The sequence below is a fragment of the Penicillium manginii genome, assembly GCF_028828005.1.
Source record: "Penicillium manginii strain IBT 31320 chromosome Unknown utg000009l:1.0-3297300.0:1.0-3298630.0, whole genome shotgun sequence".
NCBI lineage: Eukaryota > Fungi > Ascomycota > Eurotiomycetes > Eurotiales > Aspergillaceae > Penicillium > Penicillium manginii.
The window spans coordinates 1,704,841-1,730,993 of record NW_026643110.1 but is presented as its reverse complement, the minus strand read 5'-3'; the positions used below and the strand labels follow the sequence as shown (position 1 = coordinate 1,730,993).

General features: G+C 49.5%; 11 protein-coding genes across 11 annotated transcripts; 6 read left to right on the top strand and 5 right to left on the bottom strand.

Moving 5' to 3' along the window:
* Positions 1-214: 214 nt before the first annotated feature.
* On the top strand, positions 215-1,191 carry N7533_012400 (coiled-coil-helix-coiled-coil-helix domain-containing protein; the record flags this gene model as incomplete). Its single annotated transcript, XM_057109050.1, has 3 exons — positions 215-407; positions 556-862; positions 927-1,191. The coding sequence occupies 3 exons, from the start codon at positions 215-217 to the stop codon at positions 1,189-1,191; spliced, it is 765 nt and encodes a 254-aa protein (XP_056954151.1).
* Positions 1,192-1,896: 705 nt separating this feature from the next.
* Positions 1,897-3,945, top strand: N7533_012399 (Zn(II)2Cys6 transcription factor; the record flags this gene model as incomplete). The annotated part of the gene is made up of 1 exon (XM_057109049.1): positions 1,897-3,945. One exon carries the CDS (start codon positions 1,897-1,899, stop codon positions 3,943-3,945), a length of 2,049 nt encoding a protein of 682 aa, XP_056954150.1.
* Positions 3,946-4,312: 367 nt separating this feature from the next.
* Positions 4,313-5,238, bottom strand: N7533_012398 (acetate uptake transporter family protein; the record flags this gene model as incomplete). The annotated part of the gene is made up of 4 exons (XM_057109048.1): positions 4,313-4,395; positions 4,459-4,792; positions 4,867-5,003; positions 5,049-5,238. 4 exons carry the CDS (start codon positions 5,236-5,238, stop codon positions 4,313-4,315), a joined length of 744 nt encoding a protein of 247 aa, XP_056954149.1.
* Positions 5,239-6,235: 997 nt separating this feature from the next.
* Positions 6,236-7,994, bottom strand: N7533_012397 (bifunctional fumarylacetoacetate hydrolase/alpha/beta hydrolase family protein; the record flags this gene model as incomplete). The annotated part of the gene is made up of 2 exons (XM_057109047.1): positions 6,236-6,715; positions 6,774-7,994. 2 exons carry the CDS (start codon positions 7,992-7,994, stop codon positions 6,236-6,238), a joined length of 1,701 nt encoding a protein of 566 aa, XP_056954148.1.
* Positions 7,995-9,257: 1,263 nt separating this feature from the next.
* On the top strand, positions 9,258-11,018 carry N7533_012396 (metal-dependent hydrolase family protein; the record flags this gene model as incomplete). The annotated part of the gene is made up of 6 exons (XM_057109046.1): positions 9,258-9,480; positions 9,557-9,971; positions 10,033-10,093; positions 10,148-10,331; positions 10,383-10,584; positions 10,643-11,018. 6 exons carry the CDS (start codon positions 9,258-9,260, stop codon positions 11,016-11,018), a joined length of 1,461 nt encoding a protein of 486 aa, XP_056954147.1.
* A 140-nt stretch (positions 11,019-11,158) lies between these two features.
* Positions 11,159-12,947, bottom strand: N7533_012395 (DUF3176 domain-containing protein; the record flags this gene model as incomplete). The annotated part of the gene is made up of 3 exons (XM_057109045.1): positions 11,159-11,763; positions 11,814-12,445; positions 12,496-12,947. 3 exons carry the CDS (start codon positions 12,945-12,947, stop codon positions 11,159-11,161), a joined length of 1,689 nt encoding a protein of 562 aa, XP_056954146.1.
* A 2,074-nt stretch (positions 12,948-15,021) lies between these two features.
* N7533_012394 (ML domain-containing protein) lies at positions 15,022-15,687 on the top strand (the record flags this gene model as incomplete). The annotated part of the gene is made up of 3 exons (XM_057109044.1): positions 15,022-15,239; positions 15,310-15,526; positions 15,592-15,687. The coding sequence occupies 3 exons, from the start codon at positions 15,022-15,024 to the stop codon at positions 15,685-15,687; spliced, it is 531 nt and encodes a 176-aa protein (XP_056954145.1).
* A 648-nt stretch (positions 15,688-16,335) lies between these two features.
* On the bottom strand, positions 16,336-16,985 carry N7533_012393 (H(+)-transporting V1 sector ATPase subunit F; the record flags this gene model as incomplete). Its single annotated transcript, XM_057109043.1, has 5 exons — positions 16,336-16,476; positions 16,539-16,676; positions 16,753-16,786; positions 16,860-16,894; positions 16,956-16,985. The coding sequence occupies 5 exons, from the start codon at positions 16,983-16,985 to the stop codon at positions 16,336-16,338; spliced, it is 378 nt and encodes a 125-aa protein (XP_056954144.1).
* Positions 16,986-17,307: 322 nt separating this feature from the next.
* Positions 17,308-18,754, top strand: N7533_012392 (Nur1/Mug154 family protein; the record flags this gene model as incomplete). The annotated part of the gene is made up of 2 exons (XM_057109042.1): positions 17,308-17,565; positions 17,645-18,754. The coding sequence occupies 2 exons, from the start codon at positions 17,308-17,310 to the stop codon at positions 18,752-18,754; spliced, it is 1,368 nt and encodes a 455-aa protein (XP_056954143.1).
* Positions 18,755-19,586: 832 nt separating this feature from the next.
* Positions 19,587-22,820, top strand: N7533_012391 (putative NTP binding protein; the record flags this gene model as incomplete). The annotated part of the gene is made up of 1 exon (XM_057109041.1): positions 19,587-22,820. One exon carries the CDS (start codon positions 19,587-19,589, stop codon positions 22,818-22,820), a length of 3,234 nt encoding a protein of 1,077 aa, XP_056954142.1.
* A 1,497-nt stretch (positions 22,821-24,317) lies between these two features.
* Positions 24,318-26,153, bottom strand: N7533_012390 (methylenetetrahydrofolate reductase (NAD(P)H) MET13; the record flags this gene model as incomplete). Its single annotated transcript, XM_057109040.1, has 1 exon — positions 24,318-26,153. The coding sequence occupies one exon, from the start codon at positions 26,151-26,153 to the stop codon at positions 24,318-24,320; it is 1,836 nt and encodes a 611-aa protein (XP_056954141.1).

Sequence of the window (26,153 nt, the reverse complement as noted above, 5' to 3'; positions counted from 1 at the left end):
CTGTGTAGAAATGGCCTGGAAAGATGTTGCCGCAGCGGAAGCAACGTGACTGGTGCACCACTGGCGCGGCCCGCCAACCTCAGGCCGAAATCCCGAAATCCACTCTTCTTCCACCAACTTCTCCGTTCCGCTTCCTGCTCCCTCTCCCTCCCTTTCAGCGTCGTTTGGAGGTCTTTTACGGTCCCAATTCACATCCCACTCGCTTCACCTCATAATGTTTCGTCCCGCCGTACGAGCGCTCGCCCGCGCACCCATCGCCGCGCCCTGTGGCCCAGCCAGCAGACGATTGATAAGCACCGGTCCTACCAAGTCGAGAAGCTGGAAGAACACCGTCCTCCGACTTGGTCTGGCTGGTGGTGCGGTCTACTACTACAACACTAGCAGCGCATTCTCCAAAGAGCCCGAATGTATGTCTGACGCGGTAGACCCCTCCCTCCCTCCATGACCAGCACCGCCATGCGGAAGATGCAGACTTAGCCCGGATAATCGCATCTCGGCGCCAATTGCTTCTTTAATCAAATCGAACATGCATTCTAACAATCACATTCGCACCAGTCTCCATCCTCTCCAAGCTCCAAGAAAACAACGCCAACGCCTCGTCCCAGACCCTCGACTCCATCACCCCGAAGATCCGCGAAGAGCGAGCTGCAGCCCGCAAGGCTAGCGTGAACCCGGAAGAGCTCGAGAAGGAGGCTGGCCAAGAAGCCGCTTTCAACCCCGAGACCGGCGAGATCAACTGGGACTGCCCGTGCCTGGGTGGTATGGCGCATGGCCCTTGCGGAGAGGAGTTCAAGGCTGCGTTCAGCTGCTTCGTGTACTCGGAGGAGGAGCCGAAGGGCATGGACTGCATTGAGAAGTTCCAGTACGTGTTTCCGAGATGATGCCATAGCCCGGGGACTGCATTCCAATACTAACGCGAACTGTAGGGGCATGCAAAATTGCTTCCGCGCACACCCCGACGTGTACGGTGCCGAGCTAGAGGACGAGGATGCTGAGGCTGAGGTCGGTGTCTCCGCCCCCGTCGAATCTCCCGAGCAGCCCGCAGCTGTCGCCGATATCGACGCCGCTTCCCAGCCCGAGGAAGTCATCGCCGAGGTGAAGGCTGTCGAGGCCGAGAAGACCGAGACCGCTGAGTCTTTGGTTCCCGAGGCCGAGAACAAGAACCAGGAGGTCCAGAAGACCGAGAACTGAGTCGATGTTTAATTATCAAAGTCTCGCTAAGTTCTTCTGACCCCTCCCGAAGAGGCCGGTACACCGTCAAGTCCGGTTTAACCTCTCTCCTCTCCGATGCAAGTGCGAATCGAGATCGGGGGGTGTGTATTATATAAAAGTCCCCTCGCCGTCTCCCCGGTTTCTAATCTCCGCTACATCGTCTCCCATGATCTTTCAGCATATTCATTCCCCCGTTCTGCGCTCCTATGTCTTTCATCTTTTCTCGAGTGTAACTTAGACTATTGTATTGATATGCTCTGTGTTCCCGCCTGGTTTTGGACTCCAAAACAAGGGAAATAGAATAGACTTGTTGCATTATGCTTTCTCTATTCAGTTCGAAATCAGAATATAGTCTGCCTCGAAGTAAATGAGTTCGAACTGAAGCCCTTACACTGCTAGTAGTAGTGTATGTGTGATCAGGATTCAATTGAAGTGGAATTCGACGAAATGCCATATATTTAACAGCCACTCCTGCAGGCTTTAACGAATTTTTTCGAATCTTCATGATAGGATAGCAGGAAAAAGTACATTGAGATGACAAAACTAACCACAATCCATCTGTATATGCGGATAAAATGGTCTTCCGCCTCCCCGAAGTTAGCTTTCCCCCGCATGAATCTCCCATGCGGGGAGACCTCTCAGCTGGAAAATCTAACGCCTTTCCCCATATCCTGGACGCTGAAAATGACAAAAAGGCTACCTCTCAGTTGTGAAAACTGTCGACGGAGAAAGATACGCTGTTTAGGATCTGGGGTGCCCTGTGATACCTGTCGAAAGCGTGGCGTGGCGTCGACATGTCAGTTCAAGCGCGAGGTTGAACAAAATCCCCAGCCAGAGCGACATGAAACGAAGCATGAGGAACTTCTACAGCGGATTTCAGACTTGGAAAGTCTACTCATTCGAAATATTGAAGTTACCTCGGCCTCCAAGGCTCATAATCACGCACTCCGCTCGCCCGTGTCCCATGATGATCTCCCTCCATCGCAGGACGAACTATCTGAGATTACCGTCTCGGAATATATGCAGGACCACCATGCCAACCAAAGGTACATCGAGTCTCAACGTGGGGAATTTGGTAATATTATCGCATCATCGTCGGGCCATGTGCGATATGTTCCTTACAGTACCTCTCGCGACCCTGATGCTTTCCATTCGCTGCAGAACCGATCTCAATTAGAATCACCGAGTGGCGCTTTTTTATTCACCGATACGCTTCCCAGCATACAGAGCCTTTTAGACATATTGCCACCATTTCGACATTGTGACGAACTCCTTGGCGTTTTTCTCGATGTATTCTCCCCTCTCTTCCACATTCTCCACGACGGGACCTTCCATTCGAATTATGCCAGATTCAAACAGGACCCTAGAAACTCCCCTGTGTCTTTTATTGGATTGATCTTTGTTGCCCTGGGGCTGGCTGTCACCGCTATTGACAAAGAAAGCCCCATCCTAGCAGACTTGGGTCGAGAGGCTTCCACGGCAGAAAGCGCGAGGATATTGGCAGCAAAATACCGACAGGCGGCAATGAAATGCCTGGCCGCTGATAACTTCATGTGGCAGCATAATCTGCACACTCTGCAATGCCTGATTCTACTTATATATGCGATCAATCATGCCCAGGGCCCCGCCTGGGCCCTCCTTGGAACGACGCTTAATATTGCCATTGCCATTGGGTGCCATGTTGATCCTGCGCTTCTTGATTTGCCTCCTATTGAGGTACAAGAGAGAAGACGAGCGTGGGCAGGATTAAGGATGCTTTACACGATTCAGAACACCTGTCTGGGTAATTTGGCCCCATTTCAAGTCGAGAATAATGTCCAACTGCCGGCAGACGTCGAAGACGATGAGATTGGCGCACACTCGCTCCATGAACCTGCGAATGAACGCGAGACATCTTCGAAACACAAAAGTCCCACTAAAATGTCTTATATTTTGTTCAAATTCCGTCTCTACTCTCTGGCATCTGAGATATGCGCTCTGAGCACGAAAGGGCCCACGTCCTGCACGGACAAGATACACGCATTGGATGACCAGCTTCAGACTGAAATGTATGCGCAGGCAGAACGCTTCCACGAGCAACTCGGTCTGCCGACATATCATCAAGCACATTCATTCATTTTAAACAATTACACTAACCATCTAGTTCTACTCTTGCATCGGATCTATCTCTTCAACCCAGAGGGAACAGAGGACGAGAATCTGACAACAAGCTACGCAAAATGCGAGCAGGCTGCTCTCGCCATCCTTTCAAATTACGAAATCCTCAGTCTACGACTTGAATTCAAACCATACAGCTGGTATATCCATGGCCTGGGGTCATTCCACGCCTTTCTAGCAATATCGACCCTCCTGGTTCTCCTGGGAAAGCCCCGAGCTCCCCAAATCCCCAAACATCTCATATTGCAAGCCGTTCAAAGTTGCCTCCAGAGATTCCATGACAATACCCCATCCAGCGAGATATGTAGTCGCGCTTTCTCAATACTGGATCCATTGACGGCGGGAGAGCTTCTCCAATCTGCCCCAATCCTCGCCTTCGCGGATGATAAATGTGATTCAAGAGGTACTGCAAGTGGGGTCGAAGCCAGCAACGAGTCTATGACAATAGACACAATCGGTTCATCCGACAACTTCGATTCAACTTTCTGGTCATTACCAGAAAGCTTCGAGGACATAGTGTCAAGAATTCCATGCGAGCAGTGGCTTTCTCCGGCAGGATTTCCATGGACAGATTGATGCTCTTCGGACGTACCTATCGTGACAACAAAATTTGGGCAGGAATGGGGGCTAGACTCGCAATTTCGTCACCCATTTCATGTATACTTAGATCTCTCGTTTCTCAAATGTTTCCCAAGCGGAATCTTCACTTAAGCCTTACATATGTGATCATTGTATCGTAAGCGAAGGTTGAAGTGCTTCTGGAGGAGGCATACTAGTGGAAGCATAACAGCGCATGCTATCTATCTCCCACCGACTCCATTGTGTCTACTCCTAATCGCCTCTCATGTTTAAATCGTCTGCCATGACTCTACGTTGTATTGCTGAAACAATCCCATCGAAATAATTTCCATTCATTGAGAATTTCCATCAAATGCTGGTGAAGTCAAACAGCCGAGTACATTTCAAATGTTGGTAGTTTGATAGGGGTGACTCCACCACCCCATAGTCCAGCACAACCGGCCCAATCTACTCAATCACGATTAATCCTGATCATGCAATACGAGACACGTAAAATGGAATGGTACTCACAAGAGAGAAACGAAACAGCAAGCCCGAAAGAATAACCGGCAGTCAGAAGAGCATTGATGTTGGCCATGAAGCCAGAAGCCAGAAGCAAAAGACAAATGTCCAAGAAGAACAAGTCAATGAAAAGAACCCAGGAAGATCGTATTGCTGCGATGGTAAATACCACGGTCACGATAAACCACGCCCACAAGTATAACGCCAGCGCCTGGTTGAAACTTGGATCCACGACACCGGTAGCGGCATCAGTGTATGCAGACAATATGCCTGTTCCGGGGAGGTAAATCATTGCATACGATAAATTGAACGCGCCGTACGACGAAAATACAGTGGCACCGAACTGTGAATAAAGTAGTACATATGTCAGCAAATCTCCCGGCTTATCGATCCCGGGTCAAGGGTCCAGCGACCTACCGTGTTTCCAGTGATGAATTCCATGATGCCGGCAATGAACTGACCAACACCACCATAGAATACCAAACACCCAATCATCACATTAGGCGCTGAGATACTCCTGGCGTGGAGCCCGAACACGGAAATCAGAAAGATATCTACAGGATTAGTCAGATATCATCAATAGGGGAACGGTGATATACCTGTGGCAAAGGAGATCAGTCCCAGAGGAGAGGGGCTCGCAAACGTGCGATGATAGACAGGAAGAGCTGGCTGGCTTCGATCGTTCACATGTCCGCCTGCAGTGTGAAGCCGTTCTAGGTGGTCTGCGTGAGACGAAGGAGACATATTCTCTTCCTCCGATTTGGTGACAGCGAAATCATTTGAGTCCATGGCCCTTGACAGATGATTGAGTAAAGCACGAGTAGTAAGTATATCCTCCAGGGTTACAGTTTTCTTTGGATGGAACCGTTCGCGATTCCAAGGTTTATATACGTTCCAAGGCTGCCAGCGTATTTCTCAGTGGAAAAGCACTCCCCACAGCCTACTAGTAGAATCCGGGGAACACGCACGTAACCGAGTCTAGCGCTGGGAATAGGGGTCTTTCCTACCAATGCATAGCTAATTCCCCATTTTTTGGTCTCCGCATGTAGATTCGGCAATCTACTAAGTTTCATAGATCTACTAGGCAAGGGATTATAATGCGGAGATGCGCGGAGTTTCGCGGACTTGCTGCCGAAGTTATGATTCATGGAGACTTCCCCTTCATGATAGCCACTGCTGGAACTCCTTCTTTCTCCGCACTACCGTACACTAGCATGGTCTTGTGCTAATGTTGACTGAGAAACATTCACGAAAAGGTGGCCGATGAATGCCTGAGGCACCAACATTTCAACGCGATGTGTTGAAAGTTAGTTCTTACTACTCAATGATTTCATTTTTCGGTCGATAAAGAGCTCGAAACCAACATGCTACTGATTTTGACGCATACGTGATGGATGATGAAGATGACGAAAATTGTAGATAACGAAGAAAAAGAAAGGGGTGGGATAAAGGTCAAATCCGAAAGCGTGAGGCTTCACATCAACAGATGGATCATCATATCACACCGTGCACATAGAGCGGAGCTGAGATAGGCAGGTGCAAAAGCCTTGATTTATAAGCCCTGGAGGACTCCATCAACGCCAAAAACTCTTTCTCTTCTCATATATCTTGAGCATAAGCTCTTCCTACAAGTTCTACTTAGAAATGTGAGAAAGGTAAAATGTTTTGTTTCAATTCTATAAAGGTAGACAGAAAGGGTTTATTTTGTATCTGCTAGTAGCGTCTATTAACATAAAAGAATCAGACTAGGTATATAAAATAGAAAGGAATAGAGTGTCCACGGATCTTAAATCTGCGCCAAAACAGCCTGCACGGTTCGACCAACATCTTCAAATAGATGCCAATGCCCCACATCCTTGAGTACCTGGACATTTCCACCGCCTGTTGCCTCGGAGTACTTCTGACAGAGTGCTGGAGGACTGACTTTGTCCTCTTCTCCCGTGATGAAAGAGACTGGAATACGCAGACTCTTAACATCCAATGTTTCGGTAGCTGATCTAGCAAGTGCCGCACATGCTTTGGCATATCCTTCGGCATCTTGACTGAGAAGAGAAGTGCGCACTGCAGCAATAGCTAGCGGATTATTTTGTTGAACGAACGCCGAAGTTCCGGCTTGTATGATTGCATCAACAACGGCTAACATCCCCTGCTTTCGAACAAGGGCAGCCCGGGCATAGGAACCTTGGCTACCTGCTTCCGGCAATGGGCTCGGGGGAGGACCCATCAAGATTAGTTTGGACACAAGCTCGGGATGTTCGAGGGCAAGCTTGAGAGCGACAAGAGAACCCATCGAGTGGGCGATCACGGTCACACCCCCCCTTCACCGCAGCGACTTTAGACAACTGATAAAAATCATCCGCAAAAGAGGCGATAGAGACGCTGCTGAGTGCTGATGTTGGCGAAAGGCCATGTCCTTCTAGATCGAGAAGATGCAAGGAATGAGTGGACTGAAGCTTCGCAACAAGAGGGTAGAAGTAACTTGTCGATCCGCCAAGTCCATGAATGAAGAAAATCGAAGGACCTGTCTCAACACCCAGTCGTTGGTAAAACAGCTTCTTGCCATTAACAGTTGTTAATCCCGCACCGGAGGGCGCCTTTTGGTTGGCGATGGGAATATGAGACTGCGCACGCTCGGAAGTGGTGTTGACTGCGTCAGGAGCAGCAATCCGATTTGTCAAGGTTCCTAGTCCTGTCACGGAGACACTGATTTCATCTCCGGTCTGCAAGAACTTCATGGGTCTGAACCCGAATCCAACGCCAGCAGGGGTACCGGTGGCGATAACGTCGCCAGCTTGAAGTGTTTGGCCAGCGCTGATTGTCTTGATAAGGTGAGGAACGCTGAAGATCAGATCGTTAAGAGTGGCCTCCTGGCGCTTCTCCTTGTTGACGCAGGTCTGGATCTTCAGATTTTCTGGAAGACACTCCTTGGGGACAGCCACGGGTCCAATTGGGCAGAAAGTATCGGGGGATTTGCCAAGGAAGAACTGCTTGTGGTCGCGTTGGCGCTCGCGTGCAGTCATATCGTTCACGATGGTATAACCCCATACATGGTCCAGGGCGTTCTGCTCCGAAATTTGGAAACCAGGCTTGCCAATGATCACGCCAATCTCTCCTTCGTAGTCGGGCGTGCTGGTAAAGTTTGGATGCAGCAAAATAGGGTCTTCAGGGCCAATGATGGAAGTTGCACGCTTAGTGAAGATTACCGGGTGAGTCGGCTGGTCGGTCTTGTCACTGGCATCGTAGCCAGAGGAGTTGAATTCACGAGCATGTTCGACGTAGTTCTTACCAACAGCAAGTATATCTCGGCCTGAAATTGGGGGAAGGTGCTTGACGCTTGAAAGAGGGAATGGTTGCGCGCCGGATGCCGTAATTCCTTGTTCGCCGGCCGCGATTACTTGATAAAGATCTGTCAAGGGGGTGCCAGACTTGAAGGATAGAGGGGTGACAGTCGAGGTCTCGAAGTCAAGATGGCCAATTCTCGGGCCGCTGTTGGGCTCTGAGTATGCCACGTAGTTGGTAAGTTTATTCACGCCGTTGACGGTCATATTGAAACTATTCGAATTGAAGAGGTTGAGTGTACATGGCCAACCCTGGAGTCTCGTCCAGGTACTTTTATAAACCGCACATCCTTTCAGGACTGTTCAGGCTACAGACTCCCCGCATCGGAGTTTAACCCCTCCATCGGAGATGAATGGCGTCATTCGTCACCGAGTTCTTCACCGCGCATAACCGCGCATCACCGCGCATCACCGCGATTTCCGCGAACCCCAACTACCATCCCTTAGTCATCTGGGTATGATGAGGCAATTATCATGATCCATTAACAAGATTAATGCGAATGCGGGGAGCATGTAACGGCTTTTGTGTGTATAGAGGATCGATTTGGCTTCAAAAATGTAGAGGATGTAAGGAGCCCTAGAAGTGTAGTAGAAAGGATTTTATAGTAAGCATGTATCTATTTACATGTCTCTTAGGAGGTATTTGTAGGAAGCTTTGACATGTACAAATCCAGTATACTGTCATCTGTTTCTTGATCCAAAGTACCTTGGGGGCTCCTTGAATCGATTCCCAATTCCTTCTGTTCGCCCAACACGCAAGGGTCCTCCCCATTTCACCATGATGGCCTCGGAATGAAAACGCCAAAATTGCCACGAGCAGTCTTCCCCAATAAAGCTTCGTATTACGGTTTCTCCTCCTGGATGCTCCTTAATGAATTTTGTACAGTCGTAAACGATATTGTCTACGACTATCCAAGCGAGACCTTTGGCTTCCGAGAAGCGTAACCGCTGGCTCCGAACAATCGCAGGTGTGATCCAAGGTAGAGCGTCATCAGGGACAGATGGATCCTGAAATTTATATTCCGAGGCAGTTGGCTCGTATATTTGACCAATACTCTCAACTTGAACGTGCTCGACGTGTTCAGTGGCGGATTTGAAATCGGTGACCTGTGTAGGAACGGGCTTGAAGGACGTCGGCCCTTGAAGGTGGCTTCGGAGACTTAGCCAACCCATAATGAAAATTTCGATAGTTGTCAGATAAAGGAAGGGAGTTCGGTGCCACATTACTTTAGATCAGGAGTCATTCGCGGATTGCGGAGAAGCGCGGAGAAGAGGGGGCTGCCCGTAACTCCGAGAGGAAGGGGGTCAACGTCCGATTGGTGCCCACTCGACAAATCGTGGGGAAGTCGTTCATTACTACAGAGCCAATATAAATCAAATATTAGTAGCTCGCATCTTCCTAACTTACTTTTGGCCTACCTCATTCATCCAAACAGTGCTCAACTATTCTCTGCCCTCCATCTTTTCAACATGACGAATGTGTCGTGGATGTCAGCAGACTACCCTATCGACGACTACGACGGGCCTCCTCGAAATATCGCATATATCGATCAGCTAGACTTCAACTCAGATCTTCAACCCGTGAATTATGAGATCGCCGGCACTCCTGCTTCCTCCAGAGTCCTCATCCTAGATGTGGAAATCCTAGAAGCCACTGGCCGGGAGCCGTACAGAGGGGATGTCCTCGTTGTAGGTAAGTTGCAACCATGCTGTCTTATTATGTATATTCTTCCATATGGCAGGGTATGATTAACTGTCATGTCTAAAAGGCCAGAGATTCGCCCATGTTGGCACTGTTCCCAACAAAGAAGCCCTACTGGCAGAGCCCAGTGTGCGTGTTTTCCATGGAAAAGGCCGTACATTGATGCCGGGCTTAGGAGACTCTCACACCCACTTCACATGGAATGGAGGTGATCTAGACCGACTCGGTAATCTTGGCGTCGAGGAGCATACACTGCTCACTGCGAGGAGTGCAGAATGCTTCCTAGATTCCGGCTACACTATGTGTTTCGGAGCGGCATCTGCTAAGAAACGCCTAGATGTCGTTATCCGGGACGCGATCAACGCGGGCGATATTCCTGGACCTCGATTCCTAGCCAATGGCCAGGAAATGGCACGAACAGGGGGAGAACTAGTCGGAGGAATCACTGCCTATGCGGATGGCCCCGAGCAAATGAGAGAAGTGTAAGTTGCTGCATGGCACAAAATGGCTTTCTTTACATTCAAATTGCTAATAAAACCTCAGTATCCGTGAACATATTGATATTGGCGTTGATCAAGTGAAACTTTCGATGTCTGGAGAATCAGTATGGCTAGCACCTTCTAGCCTCATTAGATCTGAACGTTAACACCTCTATTAGATCACGGAGATCCGAGACGCGGAAGATTGCTATTTTACACCTGAAGAGACAGCAGCATGTGTTGATGAGGCTCATAGACATAATAAGCGGGTCTGTTCACATGCTCGAGCTCGAGACTCTGTTCAACAGAGCATTGATTTTGGAGTGGATGTGATCTATCATGCATCTTATATAGATGAAAAGGGTAGGTCACTTGCCATTGTTGTGGTTTGCTCTATCTGACTGGCTATAATAGGTATGGATGCTCTTGAAAAGAGCAGATCAAAACACGTGGTGGCACCCGCTATTAATTGGTTGATAGCCACACTTCACGACGCCGTCATGTTCGGATACTCCACAGAGAAGGCCGAGCAGGTAGGCTACAAGAAGGAGCTTACTGCTGCCGACCGTGCTATGCGCGAGATGCATCGAAGAGGAATTGTAGTCCTCCCCGGAGGGTAAATTTCTCAACTTCTTCCAAATCAATAAAAAAGCGATATTGACTCTTAGATTCAGGGATTATGGATTTGCATGGACGCCACATGGTACTTATGCGCGTGATCTCGCCCATTTTGTTAATCGGTTTGGCTTTACACCACATGAGTCCATCATTGCAGCAACCTATGGTATGGCGAAGCTATTCATGCGCTCCCACGAAATGGGCCAGATCAAGGCGGGCAACTATGCGGACTGTCTTGTAATTGATGGGGATCCACTGAAGGATATCTCCATTCTACAAGACCATGATCGGTTGAGTATAATTATGATCAATGGCCGTGTTCATAAGGCAGGAGTCAAGGAGTATGTGGTTCCAATGCAGGATGCAACGGGTGTCCATTCTATGACAAATGAAATGGTACAATTGGGGTTACAGCGCCCGATTCCATCTTAAAGATTCTGATTCGGAGCTCAAGTCACGGTGCCCTCTTCGATAGTGTGGAATAGTATTCTAAATTCATAACAAAGAAATATTTGCAATATATGTACAATAAAATTACATCTCGCCACCCTTCCCCTGGGCACCTGGCACATTTAGTCCTGAACAGCCTTCAATCGAACCCCATCGGCAGTTGTTTCCAACCAAACCTGCATATTCCTCGACGTAGTTTCCATTCCCTTGAGAGTTGGATCCGGCTTTAGAGTACTAGCCGCATCAACCTGCAAATCAGAAAACAGGAGAGCCAAAGGACTCGATTTCCAAATATACTGATTCCGCGTGTGGATGATCGTAATGATCATGAACACCAAACTGAGCGCAACCAAGCCACCGGGCAGAATCAACCATTCCCATTGAACGTGAACATATGATTGATCGGTCCAGGCCGTTCCATTCACAGGCGCAGCGCAGACTTTCGATCGAGCATTGACGGTTAACGAAGAGGCGAGTGATTTGAATACTGAATTGATGTCGGTGAAGTTCCCCTGCGTGCCGTAGAGTGCTTGGATAGTGTCGGATGAATAGTCAGGTCGGTTGCTCACAAACAGCGACGCTTTGCCTTTGAGCAAAGGTTGCAGGGAATTGGCCATCGCGAGCTTGCTGAATGCGTTCACGGCGAACGTGCAATTTGAACCCTTTTTGTACGGTTTTTCGTAGCGGGTGCCGTTGGAATAGCAGGTGTCGGGGTAAGAGTCACGTCCTTCAGAACATCCATTGGGTCTGACGAGGCGTTGGAGGTGGTTGACACACCCGTTGTGGTTTCGATGAATTTTCCCTCGCGGACGGAAGCTTCGTATGTGTTGACGCAGAAATATAGCGCGCATTCAGTTGCGCTGATTGAGCCGCCGTAGCCTAGTCCAGCGATGGCGGTGAAATTCACGATTGTCGCCATGCCCTTCGTGTCTAGTTTCACGAGGGGTCGCAATGCTGTTGAGTTGATGAGGTAAGGCATATTGAGTGAAGAAGTGAATTCAAATCCGTTTGGCAATTTGTATGTGGTTTGACCCATCATCGAGTTGGAAGATGGGGAGGATGTCGTGAGAGAGTCGGTGATGTTGGCGCATTTACTGCAGAAGCCGAGGGATTGGTATGAAGGAAATGTACAATTTCCTGTTGGGCATTCCATCATGATGGAGTTGCTGTTTGGAGTTTGAGTTTGAAAAATACCCGAGTAGACAGCACCCAGAGTTCCTAATAGGACCTTATTCAAGCCAGGGGAAGAACCCTCGCCGTAATCAGTGTAGAGGCTCGAATTACAGACTTGAATAGATGCTTGTCCCGGAGCGTGAATAGATCGTTCTTTCACGGCCATTACCTGTTGAACGAATGGGTCCGTGGCAGCGGCCATGACTAGGACTAGACATCCGAAAGTGACAAGATGGCTAAATTTCATCAATACAGGAGGCTGGAGAGTCTGAACTCATGAACTCACCGAGGTAAGAAGCGAAATAAAACAAAGAAAGCACCCGCTACACCCCGACTGGCTGCATCCAGAAGCGCAAGGTCACTCAGCTTGTTCCCACTGTGGAACCAAGACCATTTTAATTGAGCCAAGCATTCTGTCAAGACAAATGCCATGGAAGCTTTCATAATCGTACTGAGCACCGAAACCAGGGCGTTAAGGGTGATACCGTAAGGCCAATCAGGCATTGGTTTTCCATTGTACTTGAACAGAACCACAATTATTGCAGCCAGAAACGCGATGGAAATAATAGATCCTATGATTTCAAAGGTCCAACTTGAACCCCAGAATCCCTTTGTATTAGATTGAAGGAGGACCTGCTCCGCTGTGGACAGTGGTCTTTGTCGGGATTGTCGATGATCGTGGCGCTCATCGTCCAGCGGAACATATGAGAGTCGAAACTCTTCCTTGCGGTTCATCATTGATTCAATTGCCCCTGTGAATTCAGAGACAGGGGCTATGTGTTTGAAAAACGAATGGAGGAGAGGGGATCAGGCCCAGTTTGAAAGGAAAAACTAGTACGGAGTACGACCGGTTCGACCATCCTGTGGATTTCCCCATGCGAATGGAGCATCTGAAACTAGGGCCAAATACACCGGAGAGCTACCGGACTGATGAAGAGGACTGAGCAAATCTATTCCTGAGGCAGTTTAGTGCCAGGGTCGTTGTTCGGCGCCCGGCCCACAATGCTTCAAGGGTTGACCTATTACGATCTATCATATGAGGTGGAGTCGAGTAAATTTGGTCAACCAATATTCTGGTAAAAAGGCCATCTCGTCTGATTGGTTCACCCCTGTTCTTATTTTCATCGGCTCTGAACGGTTGTTGATCGCTTAGCCATTGCGATGGAGTACGCTGCTTAAGGCTTAAACAGCCACATCGTTAGTGTACGGAGTATGAGGTAGATCTAACACTTCTTTTCTACACTACGTCATACGTTGCTATTGTAAGTATCTTCTCTGGCTTTTAAACTCATTCATGTGCGAACGATGTGACATTTTGCGTGAACATAAGGCCATTCTCAATAAATCGAAGTACATCCTCCCGTTGTTTTCGCTGTGTGAGCATTAGTGATTGTCTCCGGTGACAAAGTTAGATATGCTTGCATAGTTTTTCGATGTAACCGGGTTCCATTTAATTTCTTGGAGGTGGCGTTTGTGGCTGAAGGCCCTGACCGTCTCAGTAAACTAAATTCTAACTGGTGGCTCACTGGCTATCAAAGCTACAGCATGCAGCTATCAAATCTGTCATAGAGTATCAACAAGCAGGCAAAACTTACCACCCTTCATCATATGCTTTCTGCCTCACAGTTCGTATAAATCCGCTCATGCGAATGATCTCCGCTGTGTTCCTGGGGGTCAGTGTTGAATGAGACATGTGGGTCGGTGTACACCATACAGGGGTCAGCGTTGAGCGAGTCTTCTATGACGAATTTCCTATGACGACTCGGAATCACACTGAAAGCATACTATTTACATCACATGGTAGCATGATAGTACTAGTAGTGAAAGGCGTCTCTAGAGCTGGAAATGCCATAGCGTCATCTTTTGTGCCGTCTTTGACTTAGTGGCATCCACTGTCGCTTATCATATGCTCATGCTATAGAGGAAGGCTTGAATAAGAGCAAAAATTGAACATGGATAATATTCAAGTTGACACAGGGAAAACCCTAGAGCACCTCTAGCGTACAAGGAAAAATTGGATTTCGCGTCGCAGTTCAAGTTCCATCTACTTCTAGCAGTACCCAGACCCGTGGACATTAATTGGGCAGCCCTCCGAGTCCAGGGCTCGTAGTATTATTCCAACTTGAAAGTTCAAGTTTGATACCACTGGCAGTATTTCAAGACTTCAACCTTGAAAGTTAGTAGTAATACTAGTACTAGTAGTAACCCGCCAGGGGTGCCAGTTGATGCCGAATGAAGATAAAATCAATTTCACGTTGGCAATCCAAGCTTGAAGTAGTTTCTTTAAATCGTGCGTTTTCAATCTGACCCGTGTAGGTTAAAAGATGTGGTTGAGAATGATCACCCTGTGTACTACCCAACCTTACCTTATTTGGCCCACTGCTGCGGATCACTGATAAGGTAAACATAGGAATCGGAGAAAGGTGGGTCAACGCCCTCATTGGGTTGCATATGGGAATGGACTGGAGAAGTTAGCCTTTAGGCTACATCTTGACAAGAGGAATGCTGAGATAGATAAAAATAACCTTAACCCATAGTAGTATACCTCGTAGCTGGTTAAGTCAACAGTGTAGCTGCAAGGTACGACAAACCTTCAAAGCGCCAAGTGATCTATGCCTGAAGCGGAGTGCACGTGACCGAGTCGTCATCAAGTGACCCCCCCAGCCTTGACCTGCATCTCCAATCTCCAACCTTTCCATTTCCTTGCTCAACCTATTCCTCTGAGTACTGAAGACGCTCAGGGCCCGAAAGACACATATATTCTTGCTCGACTTTGCACTGTCACGGCTACCCACGAGCCGTCATCGCCACCATGAAGTTCTTATCGGTCGCCACCCTGCTTGTTGCTTCTCCGCTCGTCTCGGCGGCATCTCTGCCGTCTATCTTCGACCCCACACAGGTCACCCTCAAGGCCCATACCACCGAGAATTTCCCCGTCAAGGGCGACAATCCCCTGGATTACTGCGAGAACCCGGCTGGTAATATCTTGCAGATCGAATCAGTTGACCTCGATCCCAACCCTCCTCTGCCGTGAGTCAACCTGGGAGCTCTGCTCTGAAACACAGTACCTCTGGCTAACTATATGCTTCTTTCACAACAGGGGTCAAACTCTTCAGATCACAGCTAGTGGCGAGCTGACCGAAACCATTGAAGAGGGTGCCAAGGTCAACCTGGTTGTCAAATGGGGTCTCATTACACTTATTTCGCAGACTGTCGAGCTCTGTGATCAAATCAAAGAAGTCGATATGGAATGTCCTTTGGAGAAGGGTCCCATGACTCTGAAGAAGGAGGTGAAGTTGCCGAGCGTTATTCCTCCTGTGAGTAATACCCGAGGATTGGACAGCCAGTGAGGCCTAATGAAACGCTAACGAATACATCACAGGGTTTCTACTCGGTCTTGGCCGATGTCTACACCAAGGATCAGAAGAAGGTCACTTGCTTGAAGGCTGATGACATCCAGTTCAAGCTCCTGGTCTAATGATAGATCTATTCGGGTCTCGTAATTGCATCCACCTGTAGGGTGGCCTCTTGTCTGTTCAATAAACCACCAGGACACGCCTCAACATTCCTATGCCAGAAACGCCCCCGCCCATGTTTCGTTATGACTCTTGCTCTTTCCGTTTTATTTGATGTGATTGCCAACGTCTTTCCAGCCACACTGTCTTTATTCATCATTGTGTTTTATCTTGACTTCGCATCCTTTTCGATTATCCATCTATCCTTGCTGAGACCTTCCCAGTCGAGCTCTGAACTCATATACCTCTCATCGCCAAATGAACATTTAATTTCGGTATTTTGCGCACATAGATGTTCCAGTCTCCATAGTGATAGTACTACTAGTGGTATAACTTAGCACTACTAGTACGGTTACAACGTGAATCCATGGATATAGATCAGGACCCGGATATATTGAGGTTGTATATGCATTTTCAGACATGCTGGGTATCTCCCCTCTAGAACTTCTGATCACATCCCCGTCATTTCCAGTTCTTGCAGTTGGTGTAGGAAGCCCGAAACTAATGATATCACCGGAATATTTTGACACGAAACAGTTATATCGAAACACGCAAAAACCAGACACCTCTTGGCGACCAAGCGCACAAGATCGAATAGACACATTGCGAGCTCACTCGCCAAACAACCGCCGAACACGCTTCAACACGCTATCCTTCTCGGGGTCGTAGGGGTGGTCCTTGCTGGGTATTTCGAGGACGGCGGGGAATGGGTCGGTAAAGGTATCCACGCTGTGGCGAATGCGCTCAGCGACCTGAAGACAAATGTCAGTATTCCACTAGTTTGGTTTGGGATGGAGGTATGCGTTGCGCTGACATGTTGGTTGATCAGGACTACGGCGATATCCTTTCGTTCCTCGGTGAAGCTCTTGAATGCCCGTTCAATCTCCGAGTTCTCTGTCTTGGCATCAACGACCAGAAAGTTGCGCTGCGCATCGGGGGGATCGGTTACGTGCTAAGGATAGACCCAAATATGTTAGTTTTTGGGGATTCCGGGTGATCGAGAGGCTTTGGATGGAGCGGAGACATACCCCGATACCAGCGAGAAGGAGGCCAGTCACGGAACTAGAGCTTGCAGGTCAGCATATGCCCAAAAGAGCACCGGCAGTGAGGTATGTAGATGATGAAGGGAATTTACTCTTCATCGCCAATGACGGCGAGGAATTGCCGGTCCTGGAATTGAAACCATTTAGCAACGCTATCGGAGGGGTTAAAGGCACTAGGTGTCAAGTACCTTGTATGTAGACGCGGCGGCGGCAGCCATAATGTGTGTCGAGAAGAGTGAGCAGCGTATAAAAGACCAACGAGAACTCGACGCCTAGGTTGAAACAGGAAATAGGCGCAGACCTCTGCTCAGTCGGGGCTCAAGCTGGTGAGGTGGTCCGCTAATCGCTATCGCGGAGGAGCTGTACCGGGGTTACGTAAGCTGATGCAATTTTGTTTACTTTCAACGGGTGTCATTGTCTTGTCTCCAACCAACAGCTTGCACTACACTCTGCATGTCTCTATTTCGCCTTTCTATCTAACGCGAAGCTGCTGAGGAACAGGTTGTGCTTGAAAACACCATTTTTGCACCACCGCGAACCATGCCTCGCCTCGTACGCCGTCGCCCGCTCGGGGAGCGCATCCGCAGCTGGTTGAACCCTTGGGACTTTTTGCTTTGGGCATCCGAAACGATTGAGGGTTATGATTTGGATGAATTAGAAAAGGACTGGGGCCTGGTTATTGGAATCACGCTGAATGTGGTATTCCTTGTGGCACGTGCAAATGGTCGCTCCAGTGGCAGAAAAGCCATCGACGATGTTTTTGGTGAAGACGAAGGGGTCCCTTGGTTAAGCTGGTTGGTGAGTTGCGCCTATTATTTACGACTTATGTCGTGCTGCAAGGATATTCAAGCTGATTCGCGATATCTCACTCTGCTAGGCATCATCCATAGTCTCCTTCCTCGCCATTTCATCGGCACTGAACGCCTTCTACACCTTTTATCGCAAGCGGCACTATCGCATGTTTGAGAATCCCATAGACAAAGCGCCGGCGACATCATCAGCCCAGCGTGTACGAGTGGACTCGAGTCCCATGACGGCGTCTCCTCTTCGATACCTGGCCAACGCGATGTCTACCGAGACTGCGCAGTCCAGAGCGCACCCCGATGCACAGAGAGATGTATGGGAGGTCGCGATGTGGGATCCTTTGCCAATTTGCACTCGTCTTTTCTGCCTATTCAGTCCTGGGCATGTCCTTGTCTACATGCTCTTCCTACCCACCCAGCTGTCCGACCAACGACCTAGCGTGACCATTGTGACTACCGCTTTCCTTGCGGCCCTCCTATCAGTACAAATGTCCTTCCTCTCGGTCTCCTATACACAACAAGCGAAGGACTCGACATTGGTACACAAGGAGGTCCTCAAAGAATACGACAACAAATATGTTCATCCTCGAACACGACCTTTGATGAGAGATGTCGCAACACAATTTGCCGATGTTGATACGGCCAAATCTACTTCTGAGCCGCCAAATGAGGTTGATACTTACACCCCGACCTTTATCATCAACCGGGGATTTAAGACTAGTCCGAACCCGAACTATGTCAGGCATGTCGACCCAGAAGGGTTCTCTCCTCGGCGACCAGCAGCTCCCTCTACATCGGGGCCTTCATCGATTTTTCAATCTCGTCCACCCATGCAGACTCCCGTTTTAGCGCGTGATCAGTCTCCATTAGTACGAACCGCGGGGACAGGCATGCGCCAGCCGCAATTTCGACAACCAACGACAGGTACAGGTGATGGAGGGAGCCTCGGAGTCTACTCGCATGCCAACTCTCCCTTAAGGAAATCAGCATCTACTTCATTTGATCGTCGCCTCCAGAGGGATGGCGATTTCTTCTACAGAGAGCAAGGCACAAGCCCCTTGAAAAAGCCGTCCAGTCCGCTCAAGCGAATTAGTGCGGCAGGGTCTAACAGTCCCTCTGTGAGCGGAGTCAGTAGGCCAGGCTCCAGTAGTCTCGGGACTCGTCGAGAAACGGGCCGATTCTAAAAACGAATCAATGAATTGCCTATCCTTTGCATGACATCATGTCCTTTTTCAGCCTACTCAATACACAATGAGCATTATACTCCCAAAGATGTCCATGCGTTCGACCATCATGACCAAAAACAGGGTGTGCCCTGCATAGTCCATGCCCTAATTCACACTAAACTTGATATCGTTGAGGGGTTTGATATCTCCAAGGGGAGGATTTCTCGAAACTGCCACGCTGGGGAATGTCAAACCCAACCATATTTCCAAAATGTCGACCAAGAACAAAAAAACTTTGTAGTTCCCGGGTGTTGTTGCTGATTGATAAACGTTGACTGGTGATTTCATCTCGGGTCGTGCTTGCGTTGAGTTGGGCCGAACACCTCATGGGCTCTTTTCACCCCATGAATCCCATCCGTCACCGTAACTTCTCTGACAATGATGCAATGATGAAATTTCGTTACGCTTTGGAGAGGAACTTGCGATCGGCGCGTCATACCAGATGGCGGCGGGTTCTATCTGCTGGCATTCCAGCGCGGGGGCTGGCATTCCTCATCGCGGATAACATACCATCCCAGCCATTGGGAGCACCATATTCTTACGCGTTGCGACCACGATCACCTTCAGTTCCGGACTAGGCTAGATGACCCCGCGGATACTTTGTGTCTATCACTTGTCCTGTCTGCACGAACATTGACCATATTCATACTCGCCAATCCTTCGTTCCTAGCATACACTCCGCCACCAAGACACGACCTGATATCAACTGTTTTGCCACGGCATGGGCCAAACAAAGGTTCAATCCTGGCTTCGGAGTCTAAGCTACTAGCCGCCACTTCCCTCAGCCATCATGGAGATCGAAAGCCGAGTCGAACTACCCGACGGACATCTCGTGAACCTCTCACCTCGACCTCATAATCACGGCCAATACCAGGCATACCGTGCCGACTACGCAACCGAGCTCTCCGCAAACTCTCCTTCCCGATACAACTTTTCTGATAACCGTGCTGAATCCGCGTCCCCCAGAGCTTCAGAGGACACGATGTTTCACAGAGCAAAAGCTACCAAGCTTCCGGTACCGAAGTCTTTTGCTGACAAGGGAAGGGACCAAAGAAACCAAACCCCCAGCCCTACCGCAATTCCGAAACCATCACCGACGACCTTCTCCTCCGGTGGATCTGGTGGCCCGGCTACTCAATCAGGAGATCGCGGCCGAGAACACACGTGGAAGAAATTGAGGGATCGATTTGACAAAGACTCATCTCCGCTATCTCAACGGTCATCCTTTGTTCGGTCCAGAAACACCGACCAGAATGGTTCTCCAGATCATTCCAGTGCACGAAAGCCGAATAGGGAGCAACCTGCTAGCCGCGGTGGTCGCTCCGCTATTCCTAGCCCACCAAGCAACAGAAACATTGCGCATGGTGCACGCAACAGGTTGACTGTCAATGTAAACAGCCAGAAACAATGGACAGATCACGATTCCGACGACGCCCATCATAAGCCAGGAAGATCCGACACCACAGACTCAGGCCCGGATTCTCAACCATCCGTCTCTCCCATCTCAGCCGGCGAATCAGTCGCTGATTGGGAGGACAGATTTGTAGTTCACATGCCTTCTGCGAAAGACCCAAACCCACCTACGATGACAACCCAGCAAATTTCTGAGTATCAGAAGAGCATAGAGCGGAAGAAACGAGAGCGTCATCGAGGTCGAGTGTCTGATATCAGTGCAGCCCCCAGCTCCCGCAACGGCTCTGCGGAAAGAGATAACAGCTCACAACCGCCTCAAACAACACAGCCAGAACAAAGGACAGAGAAGACATTCCAGACCTACAACGGCCGACCATCTCAGTCTCAACCAGAAACGGATCGACAGCAAGCGACATCTTCCCAGCCCCAAACCTCCCTATCCCCGGCGCAGTTGAACAACTATTACAGCCCGGAGGAGATTGGCAAGAACAGAATCAGCACGATATGGGAAGAGTCTTCTCCATCGAAACCAAAAGACAAAGTCAAAGGGCGAAATGATGGTTCTTTTTTAGGGTGCAAAGAAATAAATCCCGGCGGCAAGAATCCAGACGAAATTCTTCTATTTTCTTCCCCCGAGGAGGCCAAAAATCTTCAACCTCGCCCTCTCGCTGTAGGGGCAAAGAAAAAGCCAAAGGAAGAGACGCGGACGGCTGTGTATCAGAAGCAGCAAAAAGCGGAGGCCGGGAACAATGCTATTCAAGAAGAATGGACCGAAATTTCTCAGAATTCGAAGCATGCCCAATGCTTGAAGCTGTCATCCACGACCCTGTGTCAGGATCCCAATTACTCCGATCACGAGATCGAGAGAGCGGACTCCCAGGGATCGAGCAAAGAGAACACCCATCCGAGACCGAGTTTCGAGAGCGCGAAGGAGCATCCCGAAGACGTTCGCGGGGACGACGATGTGTTCATTATCACACCCACTGTCACCCGTACAATGCTCCCTTCCTCAATCGCGGAGAAAAAGACCCTCAATCTCAAGACCCAAGGGTTGCGACGTCCCGGTGGTACTGGCCTGTCGGGCACAGGCGAAGCCGTGAAGGCCGTACGGGCAAAGGCTCAAGTCGTCTCCACACCTTCTGGGTTGCGACCAGCCGGAGGAGCCTTGCAGATGAAATCGACAGCACCATCAATAGCATTATCCAAAACCACAGCGTCCCTGAGCAGCATCCCCAAGCCCAAGGAGTCCCCCACATCCAAGCAAGCCCCCCAGACAAAAGACGCCTCGGCCCGAACCACTCCATCCAAAAACACCCCGTCCAAAGGAACACCCTCCAAAGACGCACCGTCCAAAGAAACGCCGACAAAAAGGACTCAGTTGGAAGACACCCCGTCGGAAGAAAGCCCACTCAAGGCCAAGATCGACCAAGAGAAAAACATCAATCAACCAACAAGCTCTATCCGTGGATTCATCCGTACCTCCGGACTAGGACGGTCAGGCGGCATCGTTAGGTCTCCCACCGACAGCCTGGCGACAATTTTACGCAATGGTACCGAGTCTCTGCGTAATAGAGCGGAATCCTTCCGTAATGCCAATGGCTCTCTCTATTTCAGCAGTCGCAAGGGGTCTCCGGTATCTCTAGCTTCGGCGCCGTCCAGGGATAATTCGGAATCATCACGATCCGAAAGGTCTTTCAGGTCGGCGTTGTCTTCGGTGAAGGACACACCACCATGCTCGGCCAAGCCATCGCCTGTGAAAAAATCATCTCCAGCCGCAAAGCGCGTTTCTATTGACAGAGGCCCACCGCAAGAGATAACTCCTCCCCGTGGGTCGAGACTTCCTCGCCACAACAGTCCTCCACGCCAGAAAACACCAACACCACAGCGGGCCCAGGTGTCTTCACGAGAAACATCTCCTTCGGCGGACGATGAGCGTCTCGCGGCCGAGAGACATGCCCGTGCAGAAAGACTCGAGAAATTCAAGGAAGAAGCACGCATACGACGCGCAACGAGAATGGCTGCAGGTGCGAACCCAGATAATCTCGCAGACAATCCCATCGACGAGAAGGAGATCGCTGAACTGGATGGCCATCAGGTAACCGGGTCCAAACCCAAAAAATATCTGCACCCCAATATCACGGATGTCTGTGACGATTTGCGCGAGGGACTGCACCAGGGAGATAAACACGATTCCATCAAAGAAGGCGCCAACGCCCTAGCGCTGTCAATGGTTTTCGAAATCGTCGTCATGGCCATCACCCAAATGCACAAGGCCGTTCACAATGGCACTGACAGCCAATACGCCAAGGTGCTGATAAACAATGTTCTCAACATGGCTCGGCATTGCTACCGGGTCTTCAATCGCGTGTACCGGGTTATCTCCGAATACCAAGCAACAGGCAAATGGCCTCGAGCCAAAAACGACAAGGCCATCAGTGGTTTCTTGATGGAGCTCCTCCAGGCCGTTCTGTATCTTTTTGTCCTCGGATTCGGCGCCTTGGTCGTTGGACGTGCGGCAAGCTACGTCCTTCTTGTTGGAAGTTGGATGCTATGGTTTGCCAAACCATTTGCCTGGGCGGTCCAGGGTATCGGTCGTGCTCTGGTAATGTGAAAAATGACCGACCGGTTTTTTTTTCCACCCCGAAGGACCTAGTTTGTTTTTTCTTCCCTGAATCAACACATCATCCCTTGTTATCTAGCGTTATTTGTATTAAACTGCTTTTTTCATTGTTATGGAGTTTGGGAGGTGTGGGTTTCCCTTCCTAATGCTGTGGTAGCTATTTTGGGGGCGCAGACGTGGGAGGCGGCTTTTTGTCAATGTTCCTTGCTCTATTATTAGCCCGTTACAACAACAACAACAATCATTACAAAGCACATGCAATACTGTTATCTTTATTTTCTCTCAATTCAAATTGTACCAAGGTAGTATCGAGTGTAGATAAGCTGTCTTGGAACAGGGCTAACTAACTACTGTCCAAATTGTATTTGAAGTCCGGCCATCGGAAGGTCTGAAGTTGAAAATCATCCGATTGCATATTGAGGTCTCCTAGCAGCTACTAGTAGATTTTCTCTAGCTCTAGGTTCTGGATATTTGCAAAGGCAAGCTGCTCGGCAGAACTTCCAGGAGAAATCAAAGTTGGCCATCGTATGATACTCCGTCAAACTACCCATCCATCCATCCAGCTTAGTTTCGGAATTCTACAACTACATCCAGGAAGAGATCAGGGAGAGAAATGATTCAAAGCACCCGCGATTCCAAGTTGAAAACCACGGACAGTTCAGCATTTCTTTCTTTTAAACAATTTAATCTTAAGCCCGAATCCCAGAAGAAAAATCCCAGCATGCGGGTGTTGGCAGGGAGGCCCTTTTAAGGAAAACGATGCAGAAGGATGATAAAAACCGAATCGACCAAAAGTGAGCGCCGAGCATCGAGATGAATTCTCGATAAGGGAAAAAGGGAGGATCGCTGCGTGCAAAAATCAAAACTGACCACTGAGCCGTAGGGTTCAATTATCTTTCGGGCTGTGGTCTCTATATCAGGAACTTCAAACGAAGCAGAGAGGGTTGAAAAGGAGTGGAGAGGAGAAAAGAGGAAGAAGGAATGATAGAAAGATAGCTCCAAAGGAGCAGAAAATTATATGTTGAATTTTGGATTCTTCTGCTTTTAATCCCCCCAGCCCCTAGACAATCCCACGTCCTTCTGCAGAAGAACGGTTTCAGTATCGAGGGGGCAGGCACCGGGCCTGCAAAGGATCAAAAGATAAAAAAAGAAGAGTGTTCCGAGCGATGGAGCGTCATTGTTAAAAGAGACGGGGTATCGGTACAAGGAGAATGTCGGATGTTGAAAGTGGAAAAGAAACGCTCAGGAAGAAATCGTTGAGAGGTCTTCAATCGTGACGCCATGACACATTGCAGGGAGGGCCCGAGATATGGTGTTGGATGATTTGTTTCGGGCTTGGTAATCGTTGAGTATCGTTGAGATAGGTGATGTTGAATTAGGTAGATGTTGTAGAAGTAGTGTTGACAATGGCTCGTAAATTCACGAGCCCGCGAAGGGGATAACGTCAAGGGAATAGTTCATGGTTCTTCCGGTTGAGTGGAAGTAATTTTAGTTTTTGACGGCAGTGCCGTTCTGTTCGGTTGTGCCGTTGGTTTCGGGCTTGCCTGGTAGCTCGACATCAAAGTCCTTGATCTCGAGATCGTTGAAGAGATCAAAGACGGCGTTGGTTCGGTGGAAGTCGTTGTCCACAATGTTGACGAGCCACCAGTCGTTCATGACCTGTTGGATCAACTTGCGACTGGGGCTTGCAGCATCGTGACACTTCGCCCACTCATCACCCAGAGCATACGCTTCGTCCTTCCATGCGAGGAAACTGATTGTCTCCACAATGGTTGGCTGAATGATTTCTCGGCCAGCGAAGATACCCCAAGTCAAGGCGTTGGGGCTGTCGTTCGTGTTGGTTCTCAGTTCGCCGTTCTTACGGGTTGCGTGGTATGTGAGATCATCGTTTTGTTCGATCTTTGCGATGAGTTGGTCGATCAAATGCGAAGGCACCATGAGTTCCAAGTAGGCCTTCTGGTAGACGAAACCGTTCTTGGGTCCCCATCCGTACACGGGGTGGGATGATTTGACGCCATTCACAGAGGGTTGCGAGTTGATGGTCAAGAAACCACGACGGTTGACCTTCAACAGAAGATCATGGATGTCGCTTGCCTCTGCTGTGATAGGGCTGTCACTCCAGGGCAGTCGTTCCAGTTTGCCCTCCAGGAAGCGAATGAAGATGTCGGAGAGATCCTTGATGGACTTGGGTTCACCCCACATCTTGATGTTCTGCTCATTTGTACCTTTGAGTCCAACACCGTAAGCATCAAGCTCACCGAATGCAGGGGAGCGAGAATCGGTCCAGCGGCCGTTGGGATACTCATCCCATGTCTGGGTGCGAGCGACATATGAGGAGTTACGGTTACGCCAGAAGACAGGTCGGACATCTTCGCCTCTGCGGCCGAGGGCAAGCGAAGGTCGCCATGGCAGGGGGCGCTGAATGGGAGAATCATCGGACGGTGCGAGACCTAGTTCCTCGAGAACCAATCTGGTTGCCTGGGCGAGATTCATCGTGTAAAAGTGCAGATGGTTGAGGCCCGAGGCCATGAGCTTGCGGCACATCTCGGCGATGAGGTGCTTTCCAATGTCTCGGACTGCCGCATCGTCGTTCTTGACTGGTTCGAGGGCCTCCATCCACTCTGGGGGAACGCGAGTCTTGGTCCAGCTGGAGCGACGAATGAAGGCAGCGTATGTTTGGATAGGCATGATGCCGGGGATGATTGGAATGGTGATACCCTTGGCACGGCACTTCTTCACCCACTCGATAAAGTTCTCGGCGTCGTAAAACATCTGAGTAATGATGAAGGAGCTTCCGGCATCCACCTTTTCCTTCAAGTGATCGATCAATTGATCGACATCATCGTTGTCATCAGCGCCCTCGGGATAACCACCGACACCAATATCGAAGTGGTTACCATACTTCTGCCGAATGTAGCTAACGAGATCCTTTGCATACCGGAAATTACCGTCGGCAGCCTCCCACGTTTCCTTGTCACGAGGAGGGTCACCTCGGAGTGCCAGGATGTTGGTGCAGCCGGCCTTGTATGCGGCGGCGAGAGCTTGGTCAACCTTCTCCTGGCCCATATCGGTACAGGTGAGGTGCATGCAGGTCTCCAGTCCGTAGACAGACTGAGCAACGCCTACCATTTCACAGGTCAGCTCCGAGAGACGACCACCAGCACCCCATGTAATATCGATAAATCCAGGACCCAGATTGGCCATTCGGTCCATTCGGTCGTAAAGATTCTGCACACCCTGTGCAGTCTTAGGGGGAAAGAACTCGAAGGAGATCCCCGGCTCCCCCGCAGCCTCTTTCTGCGCAAGCTTCTCACGAATATGCAT